Source organism: Sinocyclocheilus rhinocerous, unplaced genomic scaffold, assembly GCF_001515625.1.
Source record: "Sinocyclocheilus rhinocerous isolate Xijiao unplaced genomic scaffold, SAMN03320098_v1.1 scaffold503, whole genome shotgun sequence".
NCBI classification, from domain to species: Eukaryota; Metazoa; Chordata; class Actinopteri; order Cypriniformes; family Cyprinidae; genus Sinocyclocheilus; species Sinocyclocheilus rhinocerous.
Window position 1 is genome coordinate 1384398 of NW_015643185.1, and position 12349 is coordinate 1396746.

The 12349-nt window shown below is 36.8% G+C and overlaps 1 protein-coding gene across 3 annotated transcripts in view; it reads right to left on the reverse strand.

The window, feature by feature from the left end:
* LOC107757150 (DNA excision repair protein ERCC-6-like) overlaps positions 1-2125 on the reverse strand; it is a 17683-nt gene extending 15558 nt beyond the window's left edge. For 2 of the 3 annotated variants that reach the window (XM_016574564.1, XM_016574563.1), the window contains exons 1-4: positions 2017-2125; positions 907-1302; positions 676-796; positions 359-467 (exon numbers count right to left, since the gene is read on the reverse strand). In XM_016574564.1, the coding sequence (XP_016430050.1) occupies positions 359-467; positions 676-796; positions 907-1292 (616 nt within the window). In that variant the 5' untranslated portion in view covers positions 1293-1302; positions 2017-2125. Of the gene's footprint in view, positions 1-358; positions 468-675; positions 797-906; positions 1303-2016 lie in introns of those variants that run through there. The other variant, XM_016574565.1, reaches the window with a different exon arrangement.
* Positions 2126-12349: the final 10224 nt, after the last annotated feature.

Genomic DNA, 12349 nt, shown 5'->3' on the forward strand with positions numbered 1-12349 from the left:
TCAAGGGGGGCGGGGGGTGCCGTTGGGGGGGCGGGCCGCCCCCCTAAAATAATGGCAGGGGAAACACTATATTGTAACATAAATTCCGAGCCCCAGCATTGCTCCTTAAAAGGTTTCTGCAGTGAGCAGAACCACTATTGTGTAAGTAGAGTACTCCACACAAGTACATTAAAGCAAATATTAAAAGACAACTTTGCATGATACAGACATTCTGTAAGTGTAAAATATGTAATGCTCATTGTATACACGAAATGACTGTTCAGCAAGATCAGAAGAGCATATGATGCTCCAATACATTTAATTGATAGGGCTAATAATGCATGTAAAGCCTCTGCAAAGAACTGTGCTTCAAACTAACCTTCGTCATCCTCAATCAAAAATTCTGTCTCAAGCTTCTGGACATCCTCTCCGTCAAGAACAGCCTGCAGTCTCTTCTGCTTGGCTCTGATCTTTTTTAACTGCTTCTCCTGTAAAAGGCAACAGGCCTAAAGTTAAAATATATTTAACATAAAATATCAATCAATTAAAAAATATATATTTATATTAATAAAAGGATTAAGCTTTCTCACTGAGATGGCAGATTTTATCGGATACATTTCCAACAATATAAAATCCATAGTGGTACAGGGTAAACCAAGCCAAAATACAATTAAAAAAATTCCAGCTTATGCTTACCTTGTTCTCTTTTTGTCGTTTGACAGACTTAATTTTCCGACTGATATCCTTGCAAGAGGCAGCATGAGGGGTTAACTGCTCTAAAATTGTGTTGATGTGTTTCAAAGCAGTTGTACATGACCTGAAATGCATTACAAACCAACTACATTATATTTAGCTTTTAACTTCATCCTTTGACCGACATACATAACGTACACTGTTTCAAGATCAACAAAGAAAGCATAAATTCACCTGACGTCATCCAGTACGGACTCATATTCTTTCTCAGCCTCAGCTTTAGCCGCAGCCTGGTTGGCCTCCTGAATGGCCTTATCCACCTGCTGCAACACACCTTGCTCCAGAACATCTTGGTCGTACACATCCACTCCCAATCCCTGCAGTTCAGCAGCCTGAGAGTTGAAGTCTACTGACCGGATCTCCTGACGGTTGATCAGGAGCAGGGCCTGTGATTTCCTAGGATTCTGTGAACCAACATTCTCTGGACATGTAGCCGCTGGCTCTTCCTTACTGCTTCCTGGGATGGAAAGGCCATTGTCTTGTTGGACTCCAGGAGTAAGGGCACTGACAGGGCTGGACAGAGGAGCCAGGGCCTGGTCCTTGTTACCTTCTACTGGCATTGCCAAGTAGCTGTGAATAGGGATGATCTAAGACTGTAATCGTGGACATGTTTGATTACTTGGACACCAAAGTAAAAGTACTTTAATAACAGGGAAACCCTTGAATTATAATGGCTTATATAACAAATTAAATGTTAAAATGTATTTTCTGTCGTAAATATCTCTTTAAAATGGTTAAAGCATCTGTACTGAACAATTACAGTAACTGTCAACCCTGTTGAAAAAAACAGCATATGCTAGTTAGGTATGTTTTGACGCTGGGATGCTGGTTTAAGCTGGTCCTTTGCTGGTTTAAGCTGGTCCTTTTGCTGGTTTATGCTGGTCCTTTGCCAGCACATAACCAGCAAAACGACCAGCATAAACTAGCAAAGGACCAGCATAAACCAGCAAAGGACCAGCTTAAACCAGCATCCCAGCGTCAAAACATACCTAACCAGCATATGCTGATTTTTTTCAACAGGAAGAACATAACAAAAGACATACACAATAACTGAACACTACAACAGCAACGAATGTCAAACACACAATAACAACGTGATGAATGGATTAATTTGAAGACAAATGTGGTTATATTGATATTTGATTATTCCCTTTCAAATTTAAAACTATTTAAATAGTGACTTGTCTAATAGTATAGGCTTGTGTGCTAAATGCTAACTGCTAGCAGTTTTTAGCCTTCAACTCAACTCACGACTTTTAAAAAGCACAACAATAAACAACAAACCTTCACAACGACCCGACTCTTTTAAATGATTTATTCGTTTAACGTGAAATCCATTAAGATCTCGTTTTAGTTTTGCTGTGTACTACTATCTAGCTAGCATGTGAGCTTGTTATACAAAATCACTGCATATTAAACTGTGAAGGGAGAAAGTTCAAGGCACCGTATAAATGTCACAGGCTGAGGAAACGTGTCAAAATAAAAGTCAGTAGCTGACTTACAGTGAAAGTAAGAGTTTTTTTTAATGTTGTGCAGAAATTAATAATGGCAACCATTATTATCAGTTTACTTTTAAAGTCCATGCTTCTGATGATGCTATAAATTAAAATGTCACTTCTTTCCTTTACTTTGTAGTTTCTGACCCCTGAAGTTAGATCTTTGTGCAATATGAGGGATACAGTTACTTTTTGGTGGAGCTTCAGATGATTATTGATAGATTGGTGGGCAAGTGTGTGTAAACCTCAAATTAACTTTTTCTTTTTCACTGAATCCTCCAGAAACTTGACTTGAAAACAGACACTGCTACGTTAGCTCTGTATATTTTACAGAATTCATTCCTAATGGCATGATTTTTCGGAGTATTTTTGGCCTAGATTTCTATACTATGAACAGAAACTGATGCAAAGCCGACGGTACAAAGAGTTTATTTACAGTGTATTTCAAAATAAACAGAGGATTTAATTAAAATCGTATCCACGTTTCACTCAGCCATACACAAATGCAGAGACATCTTAACCAAACACTGAAATTAAAATATACACAGCGCATTATAGCAATATTTTTTGTGTGTGTACGTTGTCAATAGACTTTTTTAAATGTCACGTAGACCCACTGAGCAGAAACAAAATAATTTTATTGCACATACATATGGAGTTATTGTTAATACTAAATAACAAAGAGTTTTAACAACAAGTTTATACTGTTGCTGGTGCTGTAAATAGTTTTGTTTTATTGCAACAAAGTAAACATCATTTAAAAAAAAACATACAGTTTTCTATTTTCATTATAAAGGTGTTCATCCTCTCTGGTGAGGAGCTGTTAACTGAGGAATTGCTGTGATCACTGTGTCAGTGAGCTGAACTCGAGAACTCATTCAAATTCGCAAATTAATCATAGGCTGTATCTGAAATTGCATACTCCTTAGGTACTTCTTTTGAATAATTACTTCAGTGCCATTAAAATGTATGTTCTATAGTATGAATGTGTGTATTATGAATGCATTCCTGAAGTACTACATTTTGTCAATGTTGTCATTGTCATGTGACATACCAGCATCAGTTGTGTCGCTTCATTTCCATTTAAAATAGTAAAGTGTTCATTGGATGTACACTTCAAAATCTCACTGGAAATTAGGAATACTGTAAATCTGGACAAACTACTCTGTTAACATACTGTTTTTCATCTACTATATACAGAAGTATGTGATTTCGGATGCAGCCATGCAGACTGGTTTTGTGAACTATACTTCAACTGATACATTGAATCAGAGTTTGACATATTGGAATAACACCTTAAATTTCAGTCTGTTCCTCATACCAAACTATTCTGCATAGAGGAGAAATATAGCACACATGTTGTATGAATACACTTTTATGATACTTGTAATATTTTGCGTTCTTATTATTCTTTTAACATGAACATTGTTTATCAGAATTCACTAAAAATGTTTATGGCACAGAAACTACAAACACCACTGTAAATCTCCTGCCATCATGAACAAATGTGTAGGGAATCTGTGGGGATTCTTTTGAAGGTGGATGGGCAATTAAAATATTTTCTCAGCATGTACAGTGCATGAAAAAGGAAAGGGAAAAGCTCAGAGGAGGGAAATAAAAGTTGAATTGAATTGAATTGAATTGCTCCCAGCACAAGTCTGTACATGTTGCTCTGGGGGAGAGCCTAGAGTGTAGGCAGGTGGAGAAAGCTTACTCAAATAAACTATGGAGCCACAAATGAATTACCACAGCCAGTGATATGCTCTTAATGTTGTTTGGAATCAAAGGCTGACCTATTAAGAGGAATGTAAACTGGCTCCATACTTTGGGGATTTTTCCTTGATCTGACTTGCCTGCAGATCTGAGTCGTTTATTGAATCTTTTAAGGTGATAGACAAAGTATTGGGCAACCACCTGTGGTTGTAGCTGTAAATGCTGTATGAATGTCCTCAGAAACACGTTGGTGCTGGTAGTTTAAAGTGCAGTGCACGTACAGCTTGTACAATTAATACTTTTTTTGTACTATGCTGTCACATTTTATCCTGTGAGATTAAAAAAGGTTTTATCATTTTAAGAATTTTTAAAATTATTTTATAATTGAAGTATTTAATGAAATTATTTGTAAACATTAGGCCTATTTAAAAATAACATATGACTAAATACACTACCGCTGGGGTCAGTAAGATTTTTATTTTTAAAGAAAGTAATACTTTCATTCATTAGAGAATCCTGAAAAAAAATCAGTTCCTACAAAAATATTAAGCAGCACAACATTTATAATAGTAAAAACATTGAGCACCAAATTAGCATCTTAGAATGATTTCTGAAGGATCATGTGGGCATGCTATTTATTTATTTAGCTGTGCATTCACTGTTGCATGACATGACTAATATTAGAACTGGAGTTGGCATCTCCGTCTCCTTCAACTCCCTACCCTTTTAATTCAGCACTACTAGGTCTTGCCAAAATTCCCACAACAGTAGGGGAGATGGAAGAATATGTGATTTCTTTGAAGGAAATGAAGTGGACTGTAAGTCTTTTTTTTTACCTTTTGCTTGCCATTATCACCATGGCAACTTAATGTGCTTGGAGACCCAAAAGTTCCTAAAAATCTTTGCCACCACATCACAGATGCATTGAGCAGTTACCCACAACAGTGCGTATAAAGCACGCACATGACTCCGGGTGGGCTAACATGGACCTGCATTCGTGCCCACCCAGCCACAATGCACAATTTTGGAGTCCAATACAAAGAGCAAATCCTGCCAGATACAAAGACCAACTGCGACTTTTATTCAGATATTTAAATGTAAGATCTTAGTGGCTGTATGTTTCGTTTGTCTTAGGAGCAACTTTTAGGAATACACAAGCAGAAGGCACCAGAACTAATAGATGTGAAATAAATGTCACAAGACTACTTTTTGATTTTGATTTTGTGGGGTCATTAAACTCCTTATGCTTGACTGCATGCCTTGCTTGTTTGTTCTTTTCATTGTCTTCACTGGTATATGTTTAAGAAAGTGGTCAAAAATTTTCCTGGTTTAATACATATTAAGATCAATCTACCTTTTTTTATTACCACAAAACAAACAAACCAACAATAACGAGGGTCTGGTGAGGCACTTACAGAGTCAAAGTATAAAGTAGAGGAGGCCAATTGTTTTTAGGATTTAAATGCATAAATAAATAATGTTGCAAATGCACTTACATTAATTATTCTGTTAAAATGTGTGTATTATTTGAGCTGTAAAGCTGTTTACATAATGTTTACAGGTATGGGGTTTTAGGCTTTACATTGCATGGTAATAAAGATCTAACACTGAATACACAGAAAAAGGTTAGTAAGAGATTTTTGACACTAAAATTATTTCACTGTAAACTTACTTTTTGCTTTTTTGAAAGAAAAGGAGGGGCAAGTCAAAATAATGATGATGATGATAATAATAATAATTATTATTATTCATTGTATTTATTTATTTAGTTTGGGATAATGGGCGTTATACCTAACCACAGGTTTTATCAAGCTTAACTTGTACTGAACCCAGAATATACCTTCGAGATTCTTCAAGATTGAGGCACTGTAGGCACTTTTTTTAGACTCTAATGAGAAACCAGCTGTGTTAATGCGTCTGCCATATCATGTAGAGATAATAATTCATGAAATCAGAGCTGGAGATCTGTCCAGTGAGATTTGTAGTTTGTTGGGTGTCACTATATGGATCCATAGCACTCTGACAGTCTTAAGATTAATTTTAGGGAAGGAAATGAGACTCATACATCTGTAGGCATGCAGCAAAACATTTCCATTTTAATCACATTCTTCATGAACTCCAGTTCAGACAGGTGGAGTGTAAGAAGATCTTTGCGATATTTCACCCTCTCACATCACTAAACAACACTGGTGGATCTAATATTCTTGGTTTATTTTTGAGTTACAAATGCACTAAAATTGCACAAATTGTTTATGTGACCAAATGGATGAACTTCCTGTGAAATCATTTTACTTTCTATTCCATATTAATGATTATTAGGAACTTGATTCACAGCATTTAATTGTTTATGTAATGGGGATAATCAGTTCCTGATTGCACAATTACATTTAGTGATTGGACACTTATCAACAGCTGTCTCTGCCGTTCACTGTACTTGTATTAACATAATTTACTCAGAGATTGCATCATAACATGTCTTCTCTAAAGCACACGTCCCTTCGTCTTGTATGGTAGTAATTAAAGTCTTCAGTCTTTGTAGGGAATGGCTGCAGAGAACAGTTTGCCATGATTCTGATGATGATAAATGACTTGGGCCCTTGCTTCATATTTAGCTTGGATGAGTTGGTAGCATCACGTCCATTAGCTAAGCAGTGTTGAGTTAAAATACATCTGTAAGTGATTTAGCAATTGAAAGAACCATTATATGCTCTTCTGAACTGATGCTCACATCAGATGTGTTGACGGGGCATGAAGGTGTGGAGACTGCTGGTGTTGAGGTGTCAGTGTCAAGCAACAATTCCCTCTTTCTGGAGTTAATCTCACAGGGATCTTATCGTCCACTGGAACCGTTTTCTAGAGCCACAATCAAGCCTCGGTTGTATAACGCAAAGGTGCATTCGCTGAAAAATCAGCTGTAGTCAAAATAATGATTAACCATGATGAGTCGACATCTGGTCAGACTGGTGAAAGTGTGCCTGGAATTCCATTTGTGTGTGTGTTCAAGGGGGTGATGTATGCTGTGTCTTTTCAGCAATGGCATCGGGGACCCCATTCACTAGCAGAGCTCCGGGGGGTTACAGTTCTGGAGGAGTCAAAGGCCTGAGATTAATAACCACAGAAATGAGCACACAACTGAAACACAACATGTCCGTCCAATCTTCTGTCTGAGGTTGCACTGACACTGAACAGGCTACAGATGCATAATTCAGTGTGAAGGCAACGGTTTAGTGCATGTCAGAAGAACAACAAAGGAACTGCTGCATCCCAAAGCAAAAGTTCACTCACCCTATTTGCATATTCTTGGAACACTGTATATATTTGTGGGATTTGTAGTTCAGTGAGTCAGTCAGAAGATGGTTCCGTAACCACAGACTGATTCCACTATATAAATAATTGTTTTATTTATTTATTTAATCTATACTTAAAGGGTTTCAAACTGTATATAATTCTCTAATGTTGATAGTCTCTGTCTGTGACTCTTTATTAATACTTTTATTGCGCTTCTTCTCTTTCTTTATTGGAACACAGTATATTTGTGGGATTTGCAGTTCAGTAAGTCAGAAGATTCAGTAGCCACTGATGGATCCAGTTAGACTGATTTTAAACAGGTAACTCGTCTTTTTAAATAAAAAAAACGGCTCATAATTTGTTCATGAATCAGACTACACTGGTCGTGTTGTATGTTTGTTTTTGCATTTATCTCCCTTTTGCATCACATTCAATACAGACTGCAAAGTCATATGTACAACTCATGTAAATTATGATTTCTTTTGTTGTGATGCTGAATATTTAGGAGCGGATGAGCACTACTAAGCCATTTAGGACACACTGTTCCAAGTCTTCTGAAGCCAAACTTCTTTTGTGTTCCACAGAAGAAATAACATCTTATGGGTTAGAACAACATGAACTTGAGTAAATGATGACAGCATGTTCATTTTTGGAAGTTACATAGTATTTGAATTGCATTCAAATCAAAGTCTTTAGTGGTCCTTAACAATAGTTTAGATTTAAGTTTTACCTAATTTTCCCGTTTTTCTGTTATGTGATCAACCTAGTAGTGAGAGTATAAGGAGAAATAGAAACAAGGCTGCAAATAGAAGTGTTGCATCTTCATAATTTTTTTCTAGCAGATCAGTGTGTTAAATATGGCTCTGGCACTTTTATAGTCTTGCAGACAGGCCTTATGGGCTTATAGGCTCTTCCTGTGGTAGGAAACATGCTTTCACTAAGTTTCCCTTCTCTCCCGTGTGCCACCTCCCCTTTGTGTCCATGTTTCCCTTTATGAGAAAGAATTCACTGTGTCAACACTATTAATGAGCCATCACACCCTCCTGAGCCAGCAGACTCAGACTGTATTACACTTTTAGTGCTAAGGAATCAAATGAATCATGTCTGCTCTTGCCATATTTTGAGAGCTTATTAGATAGACAGACAGACAGACAGACAGACAGACAGACAGACAGACAGATAGATAGACAGATAGACAGACAGACAGACAGACAGACAGACAGACAGACAGACAGACAGACAGACAGACAGATAGACAGATAGATAGATAGATAGATTGATAGATTGATTTATTATTTGTGATAGACATTATTTCATGTGATCTATTTTTTAAACTCGGGATCGTTGTTTTTGGCAAAGTATTTAGAATCTAAAAACAACTGCCTTTAAACCCAGGATAATCTGTATGTTTACTTTAATTTAATAGGCTAAATCTGTTACAATAGGCTAAACCTTAAAATAAGTTTGCAATGCTTAAATAAAAATGCAATCAAGTTTATTCAAGTATATATATATACATATATATATATATATATATATATTCGGCTGTGTATAATATGTTTGGAAATGTTGACAGTCTCTGTCCATGACTGATTATTAATACTGATTATTAAATTAGTTTTCTCCTTCATAAACACAAGCATGTATTGCTATTGGGGAAAATGAGTCTTCTTGACAGTATGTAGGCTACTTGATGCATTACAGCAAGCTCAAGTAATTACAGGCATTGCTATTACGTTTATGAGGATAATTAGCATTTTACAGTAAGCGAGAGAATTGGGCCTTCATCATTCAGAAGTGCTGATGCTTGAGCAGCAGTGAAAGACTTGAGTTCAGTGCCCTGATATTACCTTGCCCCTCTATTATCTCTAATGAGACAAACAGATGTGTGTGGCATTGTCTTTTACAGCAGTGTGGTGACTTATTCAGCAAAACAAAGCGTCCCAATGGAGATCCCATGCATAGAGGACAGGAAATGTAACTGTGGTAGGTTGCAACACAGAAGTAGCCCAGGTCTGATGCTCACATCCTTTTTCTAAAGAGTAATACTGTTGAGGAAAACAAACTGATTCAGAGTTTTTGCTGTTTGAGGAGGTCAGTGTTTCTTTTTTCTTTCCTTTTTTTTGTTTTTTTTTCTCAAGCACTGACCTTGGACAATTAGTCTATGCCATTGAATGGGAACAGACCTGAGCTTCCAGTCAAGACTTGGGCTTTTTTCCCCCCAGAAGTCATGAGAGACTAAAATCTCAGGTCAAAAGAACTGTCCACCCGGTTCGTTCTGTCTTTTGCCCATGTCAGCTGGTGGAGCCACTGATATTTTCTAAAGTCTGGAAGAGACTGAAGGCTCACAGATTGACTGTCTGGCCCAGGGCAGAGCGCTCACGGGTGATCCTGAGGTTGATGTTATTTAAGTCGGGGTGGGGGGACTAAATCAGAAAATGAGCAGTCACAGTTCACTTACAACAGACTCTGAAGTTTAGTCGAGGACCAATCCAAAGTTCTGTCCTCACTCCCAACATTAGTGAGTTTGCAGTGTGCCCTGGTCGGACTCTAGGAAACAGATGCTGCTTTTATCAAGCACAATAAAAACCCTGGCAGACTGACATTTTGTGATATTAATCTTATTAATCATGGATGATGAAATGAAAAAAAATGTGGATGTATGAAAGAGTGCATTCTGCCTGTTTTTAGAATTGGCATGTTCACAATACATAACCAGTGAATTTTGTGTGCAGTCGCACAATTATTATTTTTTTTATCGTTTTTGAATTTTTTTTATGCTCATCAAGGCTGCATTTATACAATAAAAACAGTAACAACAATTACAATTTAAAATAACTGTTTTCTATTTTAATATATTCTATATTAATTTAATGTGTTTAATTATCTAAATAATGCATGCTTTCATTGCTGCAGATGTGGACTGTTTCAGTTAAGCAACTAGAGAGACCAGACCTCAAGCTAGACCTCAAGGGTTCAGACTTCATTTGTTTCAACATAGTAAAGTCATGTTCTACAAGGTTTGTAATGTCATACAGAATCAGGGTTGAAGCTGTGCAACCTTCTTGTAGTGGCCCAGGGGGAAGACCTGTTTAACACTTAAATGAGTTTAACCAACTGCAAATCCCACCTGACAGAGTCACAGCCCATCAAACATGTCCAATAGCCTTTGTTTTTGTCATTTTATTTCTTGTGTGTGCAACCTGGAACCTTCAGAAATCAACTGCAGGTCATGCAAGACATATTTTGATCCATCTTACAGCTTGCACAAATTTGTATCAGTTGCACAATCACTGCAGGGAGAAACATAATGTCCTTGTTCATTTACTTTGAGAGGACATTGTTCAACGTGATGTATTAGGAATTGGAGGAATACAAAAATCAAGAATCAGCTGGCCACATCTAATAATAGTTTGAAAACGTGAATAGAATGTGCTGCATTTTTTGCCTTTGACATCATAGAGGTTCACTGCACCAAGGAGTTTAAAGAAATAAGTTGGTGTAATCAAAATAAACAGTAAATTGACATTAAAGGGAATGATTAATGCTTCTTTGGAGGGTCAATCATACATCCTGGTTATGCAATGTTCATTTACTGTTACAAGATGTCCAAAACTGACTGCTATGGTTTTGGGAATGGATTCCTTTAGACAGATGTGAGACAAACACAGTGTGAGAAAGTCCCAAAGCTGTTACCTGCTCGTTGTGTTAACTGTATGTCAACACCTTGGTAGTTTTATATCAATAAAAGTAACTGAGAGGAACAAAACTAAATGTACTTTCAGTTTTCTGGCAGTCAGGAAGGAAATCATGTTGACATGGGTTGGATTGGCATTACAAACAGAGCATGTTCTTGGCTGCATTCTTTGTTTTTCTTGCTTGGCACCCAACGTAGCTGCCGTCAGCACCTGGTCAAGGTACCAGTTAGGGGCAAATAGATCATTGTAAATTCCGACTGCACCTTCGTTCATTCACAAAAAAATCTTTGCAGGCAAAACCACTTGAGTGGTTTCCTCTTCCCAGGACCCTTGTTATCGTATTCTGGGCCTGGTGACATTGCATTTGTATAATGTCAGCTTACTCTGCACTTCCTAATTTACTTTTAGCAGCAAGAGTTTATTTCTTACAATCTGTCCTTTTTGGCAGACAATCATTTTGGCCTTTTGGGATTTTCTTTATACTTAGTCTTGCTGGTTTTTAGTTGAATCTAATTTTGTGAAGGTTATGTGAACTCTGGGCCCTGCGACTTGGTGAATCTTTCAGAGATAATTGATGTTGTGATGAATCGGATCATATGTCAAATTCAGTGCACTAATAATTTGAGTGAACTTACAAGAAGTGTGCAGGGAATAGCAGATCCATTCTGGATAAATAAATGGTCCAGAGTCAAACTGCAGACCCAGTCCAGTCCTTAATATATTATTTATGTACAGGGAAAAGGTTATTACAAAGAGACTCACTGTTGTAGGATCACTTCATAAATATGCCCACTTGCTGCTATTCGTTGTGATAAAAAGAAAGAAATATGTATTTTCCCACATTATCTTTCCAAAAAAATAAAAAAATAAAAGTACTTGTACATAGCACTAAGAACAGAACTCAAGCAGACTGTTTGCCCTTTAAAGGATTAGTTCATCCAAAAATGAAAATTCATACACAAAAATGAAAATTCAAACAAAAAAATACATTTGCTTTAAAGGGGTCATATGATGTTGCTAAAAAGAACATTATTTTGTGTATTTGGTGTAATGAAATGTGTTTATGCGGTTTAAGGTAAAAAAAACACACTATTTTCCACATACTGTGCATTATTGTTTCTCCTCTATGCCCTGCCTTCGTTCTTCGGAACACAAATTAAAATATTTTTGATGAAATCCGAGCAGTGTTAATTTCATTGACGAATAATTTTCGTCATAATGTTCATCAAAATTTTTTTCACTGACGACAACGAGACGATAACGAACCAAAACTCTTTCTGAATGACAAAAACTATGACGAAAATATATTGACATTTTCGTCAACGAATAAAAACGAGACGAAAATTTAAGGGAGGGACGATTTGGGAAGAGATCCATTCAATTTCAGAACGAATCTGCTGCATAGTTAGGCGGTTAGATGCG